General features: G+C 50.1%; 1 protein-coding gene across 4 annotated transcripts in view; it reads right to left on the minus strand.

Annotated features, from left to right (window-relative positions):
- Window positions 1-3,640: 3,640 nt before the first annotated feature.
- Window positions 3,641-17,362, minus strand: part of RNFT2 (ring finger protein, transmembrane 2) — a 68,278-nt gene continuing 54,556 nt past the window's right edge. For 3 of the 4 annotated variants that reach the window (XM_044244193.1, XM_044244194.1, XM_044244195.1), the window contains 4 exons: window positions 16,680-16,829; window positions 15,449-15,514; window positions 15,213-15,314; window positions 3,641-6,484 (listed from right to left, as the gene is read on the minus strand). In XM_044244193.1, coding sequence (XP_044100128.1) covers window positions 6,350-6,484; window positions 15,213-15,314; window positions 15,449-15,514; window positions 16,680-16,829 — 453 coding nt within the window. In that variant the 3' untranslated portion in view covers window positions 3,641-6,349. The remainder of the gene's footprint in view (window positions 6,485-15,212; window positions 15,315-15,448; window positions 15,515-16,679; window positions 16,830-17,362) is intronic. The other variant, XM_044244197.1, reaches the window with a different exon arrangement.

The raw sequence follows: 17,362 nt of genomic DNA on the forward strand, positions 1-17,362 counted from the left end.
TTGCTGCATAATGAGGTGGTGAGGAAACAGAAGGGCCTCCTTCCTGATGGTGCTGGTTGCTCTCAGAGGGTGGGGGTCCGGGAGCCACAAGGATCGGAGCCTCCTGGGACCTCAACATTCCCCTTCCAAATTAGATCCATTCCCTTCTGGAAGCTTCTCTCCCCATCCCCCAAAAGCAAGTAAGATCTCTTTACCCCATTTCAAAGTTGGGGTTTCATTTCACGATCCTGGTACAGATGTAGCTGGAACAACAGATTTCTGGGGCGGGGGGAGCATTTCCCCCCCCCGGCTGCTGTCCATGGTCCTAGGCCATAAGCACCTCCCAGAACCCAGTTCCCATTTTGTTTTCCTCTCTTTCTTTGGGCTACTGGAGACTTCTTTTCCACTTCTTCCAGTGGTCTCATTTAAGAAATTCTTTTCGATTTTGATGGGAAAAAAGTGGTGATTTAAATAATATTGTCACAGGACAACGTGACTTTGGTTTCACAATTTATGTTTCTGATGATGATAAAATATCACTTCCCTTCTTTGGGAAACTGGGGGAATCCAGTTGGTCCTGCGCAAAGGTCCTGCACCTTTGGGGACACTGGTTTGCCACTGTTGACTCTTTGAGTGGCCATCTGGTATCAGAAGCTGCAGTGATCAGAACACAGGTTTTGTTCTTCTATGTGGATACCAATTCCTTTTCTGACTCTTTCCTTAAGTCAGCCTGAGCCAAGCAGAGTCGGGAGTTGCTCAGGGGATAAAGAGGGACAGGCTAGACACCCTGGCCTACTCCCATAGTGATGGAGGATATTGATGTCAGAAGTGTCATTTTAAAGCTTAAAACCAAAAGTTTTTTTTTTTAAATATTAATTGTTCATTCCATACCTATTTACTGAGCACCTACAATGTGCCAGGTTGTAGAATCCCATCTGGGAAGAAACTTAGGTATGGAGCACCGAGGGGCAGCCCTGCTTGGAACCAGATGACGCTAATTGTCCCTTTCTGGTCTGGTTCACGGTCTTTAACAGATTTGTCAGGTCATCCCTATGACCCCAAGCCTCGCTGGCAGATTGTTCTGTAGTATTGCTATTTACCGAGCACCACACTATCGTGAAGGCAATTTAAAAGCCTGTGATCTCAACACACTCCCAGCATGAAGAGACTGGTTCTTGCTGCTTCACATGGTAACAAAAGCCACCATTGACAGCGCATGCTCACCAGCCCAGAGCCCTGTGCTGAGTGCTTAACACGTTGTCCCCTCAGTTATTCCTCATACTCATTTTGGAAGACAGTAGTTATTATTCCCATTTTACAGTTGAGGAAGCTGAGACTCGGACATTTTGCAACTTCGCCTAAGGCTGCACATACAGAGTGAAGTGGCCAAGCCAAGATTTGAACTCAGGTCCGTGTGACCACCCCCCAAACCCATGAGGTAACTACCCTGCTACACTAGATTCCCTCCTGAGCTGCTCCAGGGCACTGCTAGTTCAAGGGCAAGCACAGCCTGGGACCCAGCAGGGAGCAAGGAAGCCTGACTTAGATCCACTGTAAGGAGTGTTGGGTTTGGAGACACTCCAGGACAGGCTGGATGGTTTAGGTGGGGATTTTATGTATTTGTTCCCTGCCATTTGTGTCCTTAATTTCTATAAGGTCCCTGGAAGGAGCATCTAGTTTGCAAACAGGGCCTGTTCAACTTACTTCCTAGGACATGGGAAGCTTTTCTTACCTCTTTCCTGTCCCCTCCCTGACCTGAACCCTTAAGTCTTTTGCACTATACGTGCCCAAGAGCCTATGTGTGTATGTGGCAGACACGGTTGTGGGGGTGTTTGGAACCTCACCGAGGCCTCTGGCTCAGCCAGAGAGGCAACAAGCTTGGGAACATTCCGTTCTGGGTTCTAACCTTGCTGGTTTGTTGTGCTCTTTTGTAAGAGGAATTTCGTACCTTGGAGACGCTTTGTACATATTTGTAATGACTTTATTAAAAAACTGGTTGTGTGCTTCCAGCCAGAGGCCTTTGCGTTTTCATTTCCTTTTGAAAGGTTGGTCCCCAAAGATCATGGGAGGATCTGGCTGTGCACCCCAATCTACCCTGGGACAAAAGACCACACACTCACTTCCCTTCTCTTATTTCTGAGAACTCCCTAAGGGGAGGACTGGCCTGAACAGTACCCTTGGGTTGGCCAAGAGGTTGAGGGAACTTGCCTGACAGTTCAAGGTCAGTGCCCAGAACCATCACTTATGCGTGGTGCCATGCAGATAAGCTAATGGCTGTGCAGACTCATGTCGCCAACTATGGGCACATGGGTCTCTCCCTTACATTCACCTGGTCTAAGATGCTTGAGCGATCAAGTTGTAGTCTTTTCCTAAGAATGGTGGGCTGAGGACAGGGTGTTTTTCTAGATAATAGATGCTTTCTTTTCCCTTGGGGACCCACCCCCTCCCCACTCTCAGTCCGTGTGACTTAGAAGTATTGACACTTTCCTCCTCCTCACCTCCGTCCCCACAGCCAGGGCTCAACACCTGATGCAGGCTTGGCCAGCAGGGCTCCAAGTCCCAAAGGCTAAAGGGATTGGTTTGGGGACAAACTCACGAGTCAACCTCAGGACTCCAGGGTTGCTAAGCTGGTGGAACATAAGCACAGAGCTTTTGGAGGGCTTCTTAGAGTCACACGGGATGTGACTGCCTGGAAATCAAACCGTCTCAGAGCACAAATGAGTAGAGGAATGCAATGTCATGATTTTAGTATCACTGGGGCCCCTGAATCCAGCGATACTCCAGGCCCATACTGTTACCTGAGCCAAATCAAGTCTCCCTCTTGCTTAAGCCGTGTCGAGTTGGTTTGCAAATAAATTTTTTTTGCAAATAAATTTTTGCAAAAAAAATTTGCAAAAATTCTGCCCGCTGATGTTTTTGTGACTGTTTTCGTAACGATTATCACCTAATGCTATTAATTTACATTTTAAAATACCCATCATAATCCGGCACCGAAGCAAACCCATGCTGAATCATAGGGTTATCCTCTGGTTAACCAGAGGTGGGCCCCGCGGGTCCCCTGCCCAGATCGCTTCTGACCCTTTCTACCAGTTCAGCTTCCCCATCCTGTGCTTTTGCATGCTTTGTGGCATCTGGCACCTTCAGAGACCCGTGGCCTCCTCCACGAGCAACCCACATTCAAGGACCGATGGTGTTTGATTAAAAAGCCTCAGGTTGGGGCAAACTCTGAAATGCAGCTGAGCTTGTAGAGCTCGGAGGGCCACGCAGAGCTGGGACTTCTCTGAAAGTCACCCTCCTTTTTTTTTTTTTAAAAGAATTTATTTATTTATTTGACAGAGAGAAATCACAAGTAGGCAGACAGAAAGCCCGATGTGGGGCTCGATCCCAGGACCCTGAGATCATGACCTGAGCTGAAGGCAGAAGCTTTAACCCACTGAGCCACCCAGGCGCCCCAGTCACCCTCCTTTTGGTTTCTTCCCCCTCCTTTGCTGGTTTCTCCGGGGAGCAAGCTTAATAAAGCACGTGCATCTGAATGGATCTGCTTGGGGGCAAAACTGGGAGCAGCCAGCCACCCACTGCATGACCGCTTCTCAGCTTTTCTCCTCCAACAGTCCCACCTGGCTTCAAGAGGCGCATGGAGACTCAAGACCATGAACCCAAGTTTCATCAACAGATGATATTTATTGGCAGAAGGGAACTTAAGGGAAAATTAAAAACGCCAAAGGCAGCTCTGTTCAGCCCAGAGCAAAATTACTGAGAGATCCCAGGACTCACTTTACATGTCCTTTTCCCAACCCGAAGTCTTAGGCGCCTGGTGCCTCCAAGCGTCTCTCACTTTCTCCTCTTATGAAGGTAATGAGCCTGTTCCATCCAGGTCCAAAGCTTGCCTTTTTAGTCTCACATTTATTATGCCCCAAATCTTTTACATTTAGAGGGCCATCTCCAAGAGTTTCAGGAACTTGAGTCAGTGAATCATAAAATATTAAGAGCAGGATACTCCGATCCAATATGTGATTAATCCTGCTTATAACAAAGGAGTTGCAGAGCCAGGATGGGCAATGGAGAATGTTCTTCTTTCCAATGACAACCCTTGGCTGCTTTTACCCTCATGGTGGGGAACCTATGCAGCCCGATGGTTGGGACACTTCACTGGCTGCTGTCCCTCCTTAGGGCGGAAGTTCCTCCCATCCAAAAGAAAACCTCCAGACGGAACTTCCCCCCAGAGGGTGGGGAATGAATAAGTAAAATTCTAAACTAAATCATCCCACCTGCCCCCACGTATCCTCCACGTGTGACACTGTTCATAACGTCGAAGGCATGGCTCATTATTTGAAGATTGTTAGAGACGTGTGGGTTTCTCTTCTCTATTATTTTGGTGGCACGAGTGAAACTGGCAAACCCATGAGTGCCTTCCCCACCCTTCCACAATTGCTAGTTTTTCTGGCTCCAGCAGATCAACACACAAGGTTTCATCATCCTGGAGATGGCTATGGGGACGTGAAGTGGCTTCCCAAAGTCATGCAGAGTTTGGAATCAGAATTCTGCCTTATCCACTTTGTCACAAGCTAGCACGTTAATAAATCTTCTCCAGCTTCAGTTTCTTGTGTCTCTTTGATGGCATCTGCAGGCAGTGATCTTTCTGATAAAAAAAAACAGCCACAGAAGCTCCCGTTGCTTCCCTTTGGTTCTTCCTCAAGGCAGGGGGACCAGAGTAGCCGCATCCACCCGGCCCCCTTTCCCTCCGCTTCCCCTTCCGACTTGATTATCCAGGCAAGTGGAATTGTAACATCGCAGCCATTGCCATAGTAACAGAGCTTGAAAGATGCCATGCTGCCCTGGGAGGGATGTCTTGCTGGGTACCAGGAAAGAGCCAGGGATGTCAGGCACAGGAAAAGGTCCTGGCTTGGCAGCACATGGGGGCAAATGTCCTGAAACTATCAGGGATGGGGTGGGCTTATTACTGGCTGAGAGCGAGATGGCAGCAAGTCTCCTACCATTTCTGCTGGGGCTTTGTTGCTAATCTGCTCCTGAGCCACAAGACTGATTTCTCTGTAACGCCGCTGGCACCAGCCATTGTGCTGAGGTTGATGGTGAGTGAAGAAGAGTGGGGAGAGGGTTAGGGCAGGCAAGATTCCAGAAGCTTCTAAGTGATTACCTGTGCCATCTTCTCCCACATTCAAAGCAGGGAGGGTCGCACAGGTGGAGAAGCTGTTCTGTTACCGAGATCAACCTCTCTGTTATAAAGATTACAGAAACTCTGACCGCGACTGCACTCTACGCCACCACCCAGGCTTGTGGAAAAATCCGTAACGTGAATTGTTCATTTTGCTCGCAAGGCCATCAGGGGAGACGGTGACGGCTACAGGCACTGTTGACGGGCTGAGACTTAAGTGAGGGGCAGGATGAGAATAGAAGGGGGAGGAGAGAAATGGGGACAGGTGTGGAGATCCAGTGAAATCTGCATCGGGACCAAAGCTGGTCATTCTTGATACCCAAATGCGATGGAGCATCCCAGCCAGAGCCCAGCAAAATGGCAATTTTAAAGACCAACTCTTTCCATGAATCCAGCCACAGCTAGATTTCCAGAGCCAGTGCTCCCTGTTGGCATCCTCAGTGGGGCCCAAACCAAATGTGCTATGCACCTGGGCCATGGATGGGCATCAAAATCACCTCTCGTGCTTCTAAAAAGCCACATCTGCTGGGCCCCATGCCTATAGTGTCTGAGCGGCGGGTGACCATGGTGGATGAGAGTCTGAAGCCAGACAGAGGGTCCACCCCTGCTGGCTGGGTGACCCTGGGAAAGTGACCACGTGGAGCTCTGTGCCTCAGTTTCCTCATCTGTAAAACAGAGGAAACAATAGGACCTCCAGCCCAGGGCTTTTGCGAGGATTACAAGAGGTCACCCAAGCCAGACGCTCAGACGGCACGACGTGCTTGGTACGCTCAGTTATTGCAGGGACAACGTGAGGCCCTGCATTTGTATTTGAGAAGTGCTCCACAGTGAATTCCAATCTGCAGACCTGTGCCATCTGGGGAGAGGCAGTGATCTCCAGGCCCTTCCCTGGATGCAGCATCAGGTCGCTATGAGTTAAAATAACAACAGGAAGGACCTATCACCAGTCCCTTCCCTTGGAAGGGAAGAATGGCCGCACCGAGGATGCACACACTATGCCACAGGACAGGAGAGAAAGGTAAAGGTCAGGAGCACAGGGGCCTGGCTTTAGGGAAGGAGGTGGACAAAGGCAGGAGGAATGATAGTAAACGCTTGAGGCATGTGTTCCAGGAAGTCCCTGGAGCCGAACCCAATCACGCAGGCCATCCCTCAGCTTCCAGAGCGTGCCTTGGAGCTCGGGTTCCTTGTCCTTTAGCCCTAATACACCTGGAAGTGTGCCGAAGTGGCCCCGTCCTTCCAGCAGCGCAGAGTATCCACAGCAACCGAGCGGCAGAGCGGGCAGGTGCGCTCCCGGTCCAGCCAGAGGCAGAGGCACTCCTCACAGAACACGTGCTGTGGGGACAGCAAGCAGGACGAGTGTCCCCTATGTGCCAACCTTGGTCCTAGGAGCTGGGGACATAGCAGTGAACAAAACAGACGACTCCAGCCGTCATGGAGCTTGCGCTCTACTTGGGGAGATGACTGGTCCCATGAATCTCCCAAATGTAGAGTATATCAGTGGTAAGTGCTGAGAAGAAAAGCCTGGGGGAAGGGGCTAGGGAGTACTTGGGAGGGCTGCTATGTTCAGCATGGGGGGCCAGGAGGACTTTCACTGAATACTGACATTTGGGTGAAGACTGTGCCCTGAGGATCTCTGGGAAAAGAGTGCCACAGGCAGAGGGAACAGCTTATGCAAAGGTCCTGAGGCAGGAGTATGTCTGCTGTGCTGCTGAGTCTGGGACTGGAGGGAGGGAGATGGGGAATGAGGTGAGAGAAGCTATGGAAGGATACAGATTGCATGGGGCTCTCTGGGCATCACGAGGCCTTTGATTTTTATTTGGAAAGAAGTAGGGAGCCATGGTAGGGCTCTGAGCAGAGGAGTGACCTGAACAGGATTTGCCTGTTCATTTTTTTTTTTTTTAGATTTTATTTATTTATTTGACAGAGAGAGAGATCACAAGTAGGCAGAAAGGCAGGCAGAGAGAGAGGGAGAAGCAGACTCCCTGCTGAGCAGAGGTCCCGATGCAGGGCTCAGTCCCAGGACCCCGAGATCATAACCTGAGCCAAAGGCAGAGGCCCAACCCACTGAGCCACCCAGGCATCCCTTGCCTGTTCATCTTTAAAAGATGCCGTTAGTCACTGGGTTAAGAACAGAGCCCAGGGGTTAAAGGAAAGGCAGGGAAGCTGGAAATATCAATGAGTTCTCCCACTTTCTGGCCATATCACTTGGATAAATGATTCAACCTCCCAATGCCTCAGTTTCCTTATCTATAAAATGAGAGGTCAGGAGGAAGTGGAGGGAATCACCCCTTTTTCTAAGTAAGCTCAATGCCCAACGTGGAGCTTAAACTCAGGACCTCAAGATCAAGACTCACATGCTCTACTGACTGAGTCAGTCAGGGGTCCCCAAAATGCTGCTAAGAGTACTCCTCTCATAGGAAGATCGCTTCACATTAAAAACATAATAATCAAAGGCAGTACACTATTTGCATTTGGAACCTGGATGGGGGGGGCGGCAGAATCCTAGCTATGCAGGATATTCTGAAGATGGGTGGAGAAATCTGGATATATACCATACATGAGATAATATTTTACATCAATTTTAAATTGCCTGGGTGTGATGGTGGAACTGCAGTTATGAGAGAGAATGTCCTTGTTCTTCAAAGGTAAACACTGAAATATTTTCGGATGAAGAATCAAAATGTCGCCAACTTATTCTCAATTAGCAAGGGGGAAAAATTTTACATCAAGAAAAGGCAAATGCAAAATGTTCACGATTAGTGGATCTAGAAGAAAGATAAAAGGGTGTTCATTCTATGTCCTTTTGCTCTATAGTTTTGACATTTTTCAAAATAAAAGTGATAATTTAAAATGATAATATGAAAATCTGAATACTGTTTCCTAAAAAGTTTAAGAAAATGAAACTAAAAAGGCACTTAGAACAATGCCTGGTCAATAGTAAATGTGCTATCATTGTTGGCTATTATACAGGAAGAGATTATTCATGCCAGACTGTAAACTTCTTGCAAACCCATCCTAGCGGGATGTGCAGTAGGTGCCTAACTGTAAACAGTGTTAAAGGAGAGCTCCATGATGACCTATGCAACAGGGGACCAGTCTGATCCAGGGAGTAATCTAGGAAGGCTTCCAGGAGAGGAGTGGGGGGGGGGCACTTGTGTTAAGGCCTGAAGGATGTTTAGGAATTGAATGGGTGAAGAGAGGGGGTAGGGATAGAGCACACCAGGCTTAAGGGAGGAGCTGGGCCAAGCTCCTCAGATGTGAAGGCACCGAGGCACTCAAGGATGGCCAACATGGCTACAGCAGGAGAGTGTTAAGAAGCGGGCAGCAGGAGGTGAGCGGGCCACATAAAGCCTCAAAGGATGTGCCTGGACTCTTGCTATGGTCTGAAGGGCAGGACCCAGGGGTGAGCAGGCCCAGCAGCTTCTCTCGGACTCCCACCCAGGGCACTCAAGGCCCTCCACGATGGCGCCCTCCCCTCTTCCTCCTCATCACTCCCTCCCGGACAGCCAATGTCACGGACACACGGGATGACTTGCAGTGCAAAGTTTAGTCATACTGCTAAGCCTCAGGGCAAGCTGTAGTATCTGTCTGGGATGCTCTTATGCCCCTCCTCCGTCCTTATCAGTTGGTGGGCACCTACTTCTTGCAGAAGACTTAGCTCAAGCCATCACACCTCCCCTTCTCCATGACGTCCCCTGTGTTCCATGACTTACTGTCTCCTGAAAATCTAAGCACTTCCAGATACCTCCTGGGGAGGGTCTCTCTCATAGCATCACACGCACGCCTCTGGAATGATCTGCAAACTCATCTGTCTTGTTCACTGCATTAAGGGCTTCTGGAGGGCAGAGACCACGCTCCCAACAAGGTTCTGAGCACATGGCAGATGCTCAGGAAATGCTTGCTCAATGAACGGATGAGACTTAACCTTGTTCCCTGGGAAAAGGTGGTACTTACGGAGAAGAAAGCAACACAAGCCGTGTTCACATGAAGCTCAATACTTGAGTCAGGTGAGCGGGAAATGAGAAGCTTTTCATTCCTTCATTCAAAAAACCATTCACTGAGGCTCTCCCACGTCTCAGTCAGTATTTCTCAAATGTTCTGGTCCTAAGACCCCTTTACAGTCTTAAAAAATCACAGATGATCTCAAAGGGCTTTTGTATATGTGGGTCAAATCTGGCTATATTTACCATAGTCGAAATGGAAACCAAGATCTATTGAAAACACAAGATCACACAAGCACATGAAAGTGAAAGGGAACACCAGGGGATACCTGGGCCACACTTTGAGAACCACTCTTCTAACTGCTCATTTACCATTTGCCCTGCCTACCCTCTGGGCGGTAAACTTTGAGAGGGCAGCAACCGCTGTTGTGTTCCCACTGCCCAGCCCCAAGCCTGCACAGAGTAGGGACTGTAAATGCAGCTGACGAAGGAAGGCCCTCCCACATAGGTCAGGGGGCAGATTCTGGAGACACTGGCGTGGTTAAGACCTGACCACTGTCCTCTGGGAGCTCACGGTCTCCTCCTCAGAGAATCAGGCAGCATGGAACCTAGTGCCAAATAAAGAGGTTTGAAGACCACATGTCGACCCAGGGGCCCAGTGGGAGGAGGGAGGATGTCATCATCTCTGGGTCTACTTCTAGCATCTGAGGAGGATGAGGCCCTACAGAGGGAGGGAAAGGAGGGGACTTCTGGGCTGCGAAGTGTAGGATCAGTGGGTTTACAGTCAGTGGGGACGGTCAGTCACGACTCCCTGGCTGCGCCTCCTGGGGCACGGAGGTGGGTGAACCCCTGGGGTTGCCTGGGCCACCCTCCCTGCCCCCTGAATTCCATCCAGACTCCTCAAGTCTTGCTCAAAGATTTGGAGCAGGCCGGTAAAGTGAGGGCTGGGGACAAGAGCCCTCACAAGCACAGCAGCTAACCCCCACGGGAGAGAGGAGGTTCTGGATGGGAGAGGGGCATCTCCTAGCCTGGCACTTGATGTTCGGCGTGAGCTGAGAAACAAGGAAACAGCCAGGCCAGGTCTGGGTGGATGGTTCAGGTGAGGAGTACAGGTAATGACCCTGGGCCCTCTCCGTCACTGAGCACAGATGCTGTGCCAGGCACTGCTGGCGTCGTCTAAGTACAGTCTCATGACACCTCATTGACCCCGAGACTCAGAGAGGGAGAGCCACCAGCCCAAAGGCACACAGCTGCTAAGTAAGTAGTGAGGCTGGAATTCGGCTTCAGGGATGTGGTAGGCTGACTTCTGTTACGACTCCCCATGATCTCCTCCTCCTGGGATTCACATCCTGTGCAGCCTGTCCCTCCCCTTGAATGCGGCTGTACTTATTGACTTGCTTCAAGCCAAGGGAATACAGTAAAGAGGATGGGACGTCACTTCTGAGATTAGGTTACAGCAGATGGGGCCTTCCGTCTTGCTCTCACACCTTCTTCCCACATATTCACTCTGATGAAGTCGGTGTGATAAGGAAGCTGGGGTAGGTTCTGGCCACGAGGAACGGAGGCCCTTAGTCCGACAGCCCATGAGGAACTGAATCCCGCCACCGGCACGTGACCGAGCTTGGAAGCAGAGCCTTCCCCCATGGGACCCTGGCTGGTGTCCTGACTGCAGCCTGAAGCTGGGACCCAGCTGCGTGTGCCTGGATTACGGATTCACGCAAACCAGGAGACGATGAATGCTAGCTGCTTTCGGCCACAGAGTGCTGGGTCATTTGTTAGGCAGCAACGGGTAACCGATACAAGAGGTGTCTGCTTCCCTAGTGAACACTCTCCCCGTTACGTTCTATTTCTACTGGTCACACATGGACAATGTGGACAGGGATGTTTGTAGCCCTTGGTTTTGAAAATGACATTACTGAAAGTGGGGCTACTGTCAGACAAGGGACACACACACATACACACCCAGCCCTAACCACAGATCCTCTTGAATCATACAAACCTGGCTAGCTTTGTCCAGATTTAGAATTAATCACTCACACTGAGTATTGGCATAACACGCTATGCTTTTCAAAACCCACACACAGATAGACACGTCATCTCATTTGACTGTATTAAAGAACCTGCAAGCTGCCCAGGGCAAACATTTTCATTCCTGGGAGACAGAGGACATGGAGGGTCAGTGCCGCAATGAAATGTGTTGCTCAGGGTTGCAAAGTTAGTGCTGGGACGCCGTGGGTACTTGGAAAGCACCTGATGCAGAAATGCCCGGACCGAGGAGTCCGCACAGGTGCTGAGCGATCGCAGCTCAGCTGTTCCTTCATTCCTTGGAGGTGACGCGCACAGGCTTTGCTGCGCGGGGCACAGCACGCTCCTAGGAGTTTCCAGGAAAGGGGCTCTACTCTCGTAATGCAGCCTTGAGGACATCTCAAAGCAAGAAGGGGAAAGGTCCTGGCCTCTGAAATCCGGGGCTCTGGGTTGGAATCTGGTTCTGCTGCCGAGGAGCAGGGGAGCCTTGAGGAAAGTCTGTCCTTTCTCCTTGCTGAGCCTACCTCTGCCTCTGTAGAAGAGGGTCACTGTTCCCCCCCACATGGTGTCTGGAAGGATGGAAATGAGTAGGGCCTGTTATAAAGCAGGAAGTGTGAGGCACCCGCGAAGACAAAACCAATAGAAATTACCATTCTCTTGCCCTCCTTCCTTTACATTATCAATACTCAAACAAACCAAAGCAAAACAAAATAAAAACAAAACAAACCTGTAGTGACCAAGGGCTAATTGTACCCTGACTTTTCTCTTTGGAAAGAAATCTTTTAAATAAGCCAAGTTTCTGACTGTGTGTTCAAAGTGCCCTTTCCTTGATGTCCCATCACCGGGCAGGAGGCATGGCACAGATACTTGGGGAGTGACTAACTGGGCAGGTGCTTCTGCCTGAGTGGAGAGCTCTAACTTCTGGGCATGCCCAGTGTCTGCCTGACCCGATTCCATTGACAATCTGCTTCCCAGGCTCTGATGCGGGGGGGGGGGGGTGGTGGGGGTGGTGGGGAGGGAGGTGGGGCCTGTGTGTGACACACTGTGCCTACTTTGATGTCCCTTTGAAGGAGAGATAGATGTTCCTTTAGCCTGGTGGGCTCTTCCTCTACCCATTCACTCATCTCTCCTGTTCATTTATCCATTCATCCATCCATCTACCCATTCATTCGTCTACCCACCCAATCCCATATCTACCCACCTATGCACCCGCAGGTGGGTCCATCATTTGTCCGTCTACTCAGTCACCCACACACACATACCTCTGTCCATGCACCTCTGTACTCATCCATCCACCCCTCGACCTGGTTACCGTCCATCTCCATCCCAATCAACCATCCATCCATCCATCCATCCATCCAATATTCACTGAGTCAGTGCTACGATTCTCCTGCTAACAAAACAGACACGGTCACCCCTCTCAAGTTTGTCTACGCTTTGGCCAAGAGGAGACAGACCTTACGCAACCAGTTGCCCAGTTGACTAGCTGACAACTGGGATAATCGCTATGAAGGAAAACCACAAGGATTTCTGAGGCCATACTGCTGGGAGAACCGGCTAGTCTGGGGAAGCAGAGTCAGGGAAGACTCTGACTGGGGAAGAAACACTTGACTCATTCATTCATTCTTTCCAAGTGCTCAGGAATTAACGAGGCCCTTTTGCCTGTGGAAGTCATCTCCGCCAGCCCAGGCCCAGCTCCCGGCAGCAGAGTGAGACTCGTTTGGCCAAGGCTATGGCTCCGACCACTGCCGTGTGTGGGAAGGTGTCATGGCACCAGGAGAGGAATGGGAGAGAAGCAAACACATGAAGGCTGGGAGAGCTTGCCAGAAAGGAAGAAGCAAGACTTTCACCTTGACATCATGTTCAAATCATCGCTGCCACGGAGAAGGCTATACAGATGGCTCTGAACCATATGAAAAGATGCTCAAGTGCACTCGTAATTAGGGAAATGCAAATTGAAAACTGCACAGAGACTGTGCTCGTCACCTGTCAGATTGGCCAGGCTCAGGAAAGGCTGTCACGTGCAGTGTGTTGGTAAGCAAGGGGAGCAAGAGGTCATGTCGTGCTCTGCACCGGGAGCGTAAACGGATACAGTCTTTATGAAGGGCAATTTAGCAATATCTGTCAAAACTGGATACCCTCTGACCTCGTAATTCCACCATTAGGAATTTATCCTACTGAAAGCCCGCACATGTGTGAAATGAAACATGTGCCAGGAAGAGCCGATACGGACTGAACGCTGACCAGGCGTAGCTCTAAATGCTTGACTGGCTCAACCCATTCAGTCCACACGACGGGCCCAGGTAGCTGCTGTAGATCTCCCCATTCCTGACCTCTCCTGACAGCCACCATTGTAATTACGGAAGATTATAAACTGCCAAGTGCCCATCCATAGTGGAATGGTAAAACCAACGGTGGTCCATCCATGAAGGGGGATGATAGGCAAAGAAGGAGGGCTCTCTTAAGACACTGTTTCCAGTCAACGAGGAAGGATGCAGAACATAGTTTGGGGGAGAATATGAGACAACATAGGTCTTTCTGAAAACAATGTGTGTGTGTGTGTGTGTGTGTGTGTGTATGTTTGAACATATAGTGTTTTAATTCCATAAAGCATCTCTATGAAGATTTAATAAAAGAAACTAGGAAGCTAGGGGGAGGGTAGGAGACCGGTCACTGTTTTCCTTCTGGTATATTTAAAATGCTTTAAAAAATAAACTTTTAATTTTGGAATAATTTTAGACTTATATAAGAGTTGTAAAGATAGTGCAGAGAATCCTTATTTAGCCCCCTCACTAAGTTTAAATTCCCCACTATCGTCAGCTCGCTTTACTTTTACATCAAAGCCAAGAAACCCCCATTGATACATGACCAACCGCTGAACTCCAAACTCTGTCTGGATTACCTCAAATCGGTTTTCCAACTCCCCTCCTTTCTCTGTTCCAGGATCCAACCTTGGTCCCATGCTGCACGTAGCCCCTGTGCCTGCCAACTCATGAGTTCCTCAGTTTGAATTCTGAGTCATGCAAATATATTCTCAATTTAAAAATAAATAAAATGCAAAAAAGAAACCTCCTAACATTCCCCAAACATAAAAAAAAAAAGAAAGAAAGAAATGTTGCTGATGCCAGAAAAGGACCTTACCTCCCTGTCCTCTGACCCCTGGGCAGGGGGCAGCATGGGGGTTGGTGGTGGTCACCGAATAGGGGAGCAGCCGTGCTCCTGTTTCTACCAATGTGCCTGCTGCAAAAAGCCTTCCCAGCCTGGAACTCATTGCTTTCTGTCCCGGTCCCCTGGGACACTGCATGAATCTCTCTTACACAGCACTTATCACTGCCTGCCTTGTTTCATAGTTATTTATGTATGTGTCTGTCTCCCCAAGGAGACCGTGAGCTGCCAGAGCAGGGAACAGGGTCTGTGTGCCCTCTGCCTCCCCTCCCCAGTATCTGATAGGATGCTTTGGCTCGTATACATCTGCTGAACTGACATCTTAGCCCCTGATGTCAGGAGGAGGAGGGGTACCTTTAGGGAGTTAAAAGGGAGTAACCAGTACTCACTGCCATGGTTTAGTGGCCCACAACTTATAATGAAAACAAACGGTAATAGTAATTACAGTGATGATAAGAATTTTAACAAGAGCCATTTTTACAGGTGACTAATTCAAATTTTGCTCTTTCACTGATGATCTCATTTAATCACAATCATAGCTCTAAGAAGTCGATATTATGATGCCCATTTTATAAACGAGAAAAGCCAGGGCTCAAGAAGATGGAATGGTCTACCCTTGAAGGGTCCGGAGTGCTGCCTGGATTCCTACACCAACGAATCTGACTACGGCATACTAAATTTGTCATTTTTGACGCTGGACTGATAAATCCAGGGCTCACAGAGGTGAAGGAACCTGCCCAGGGCCACCCACCGAGGAAGAGGCAGAGCCTGTCCGATCTGACTCCAGTCTTGACCATCCCGTCCCCAAAGACCCACCCCAGAACCGTGAGGTTTGGTCACTGGAGAGGCACATGGGACTTCTGCATGGAACATGGCCCTAGAGGCCCCCCAGCCTCTGTCCCCTGCTGGCCCCGCTCAATCCCGCTCACCTGGCACATGAGGATCAGAGGGTCCCGGAACTCGGCCTGGCAGATGGCACAGATATCACCGGCTTCTGTGCACTGCTGCCCAGTGGCCCGGACGCCGTAATTCTGTACAAGGGAGGAGAGAGAGATACGGCCAGCTGCGGACCCTCCCCGGAGCAATGTCCTCAGGAGCGCTGCGAGAGCTATCTCTGGCTCCAGGTTCTTTTGACTTCAGTGGGGGCCGTTTGAAGTCAGCTCACCTGAGAGGTGCAGAGAAGCTTCAGGGCTTTCCTAACTCCGCCCACACGACCACAGATGTCAAATGACTGAAAAGAGAGGGGAGTGATGGCTGAAAGTCTCCAAGGGTTGTTTAGGATCTTTCTTACCACTCCCAAACCACCCCCACTGACCCCTTGTCTTTGATGATGAACATTTTCAGGACACTCTATCCCATCTGGAGCTCCTCATTTCTATCACTTTTGCTTGGCATTTGGCTTGCTGCCTTCTGTCAATAGTCTCCCTTGCTACTGGGGCCAGGAAAGCAAATACATGACACACATTCTACCTCTTCCCACTGCCACACCCAGCACAGGCATTGCTAATTGATCACAGAACCCTGATTCTAAACCCAGCCAGCTCGCCAGTCAGGCATTGCCAGTCGATCAGAATCAGCAGGCAAGAGAAGCCCCAGTGGCTGACAGGGCATGGATTGCCCAGCTAGTCCTGCTGGGAGGAAGAGAAGGGAAGAATATAGTCCCCCAGGATTCTCTAGAGCCAGAAATAGAGAAGGGAAAAGAAAGAGGATGATGTGTTTATGGGTGGGGGAAAAACCCTATTTGTACCTAGGAATGGAAACAAGTCTGGGGGTGGGTATCATCTACAGGTAAGAGCTCCAGGCTTTGGAAGCAGGCTGCCCAGGTATGAAACCCAGTCTGTTATTGTTAGCAGAGTGACGCTGGGCGAGCTGCTTCTCTCTGAGCCCCCATCTCCTCGCCCATAAATACAGGAGTAATAATGGAAATATGTGAAGGGAGAGCATCTGGTGAGCTTTATGGGCAAGAAATCAGGGTGGATTTAACCGCAAAAAGGAATGAAGTATTGATATATGCCACCATGTGGATGAACTTTGGAAACACGATGCTAAGTGAAAGAAGCCGGCCACAGAAGACCACACGGCGGAGGATTCCATTTATGCGAAATGTCCACAACAGGCAAGTCCATTGAGACAGAGAGCAGACTGGTGGTTGCCAGTGGCTGGGGGATGGTAGTAAGCAGAACGGGGAGAGATGGCTTAATGGGTACAGGGTTTCTTTTTGGGGTGATGAAAATGTCTTGGCATTAGATGTGGGGGTGGTGCAGCCCTGCGTACCTGCTCAGTTGCACCCCCCCATTTAAAAAAAAAAAAGATTCCAAGCTCCCTGCTTGCCCCCAAGACCTGGCAAATGTGTGGACTTCCCTCATGACAGCCTTTAAGTCTCTGGCCCACCTCACCTTGCAGAGGCTGTAGAGAACAATCAGGACCCCTCCTAGGAAGTAGCTGTTGGAGGAGTCGTCTCCCATGATGTATTTATACCACAGCTGGATGGGGACAAGTGATCGAAACAGCTGGCTCAACTCCTCGATGACCAGATAGAACTTGCCCTGCAACCACACAGAAAGCATCAATTATTATTAGCTGTAAAAGACCCAAAGGACCCAGCCGGGGGTCCCCCAGCCTGGGCAGTAATGATGTCCCAGGTCACAGGCAGGCCATTAATCAGCTTTGGAAAGCACTCAGACCTGCTCTTAATGGGTTTGTGATATGGCCGGGGAGACGTGGCCCCTGCCCGCCACCCTCACCCACTGCCCACCAGCCTCAAGGAGCAAAGCTCAGAGGATCGCATTTCAGGGAGGGAGAAACTGGACACTTCTGTCAGAGGGCTGGGGTGTGGGTCACTCCCTGGTGCCTGCTGTGGCTTTGGGGCCACCGTCCCTGGTCCCACACACAGATTGCCCTTGTCTCAAGGGCTGACCCAGGCATCACGGAGGGCCCAGCCTCTGGGGCAGGAGCTGGATGGACAATAGGAGGCAAGTAAGGGCAGGCCTAGAGGTGGATGGGGATATGCGTTCTCCTTCCCAGCTACTGTCTGCAAGAACGCAGGGGGACATCTGGGCGAAGGAGACGCATTTGGGAT

This window comes from Neovison vison, chromosome 3 (genome assembly GCF_020171115.1).
Source record: "Neovison vison isolate M4711 chromosome 3, ASM_NN_V1, whole genome shotgun sequence".
Lineage (NCBI taxonomy): Eukaryota > Metazoa > Chordata > Mammalia > Carnivora > Mustelidae > Neogale > Neogale vison.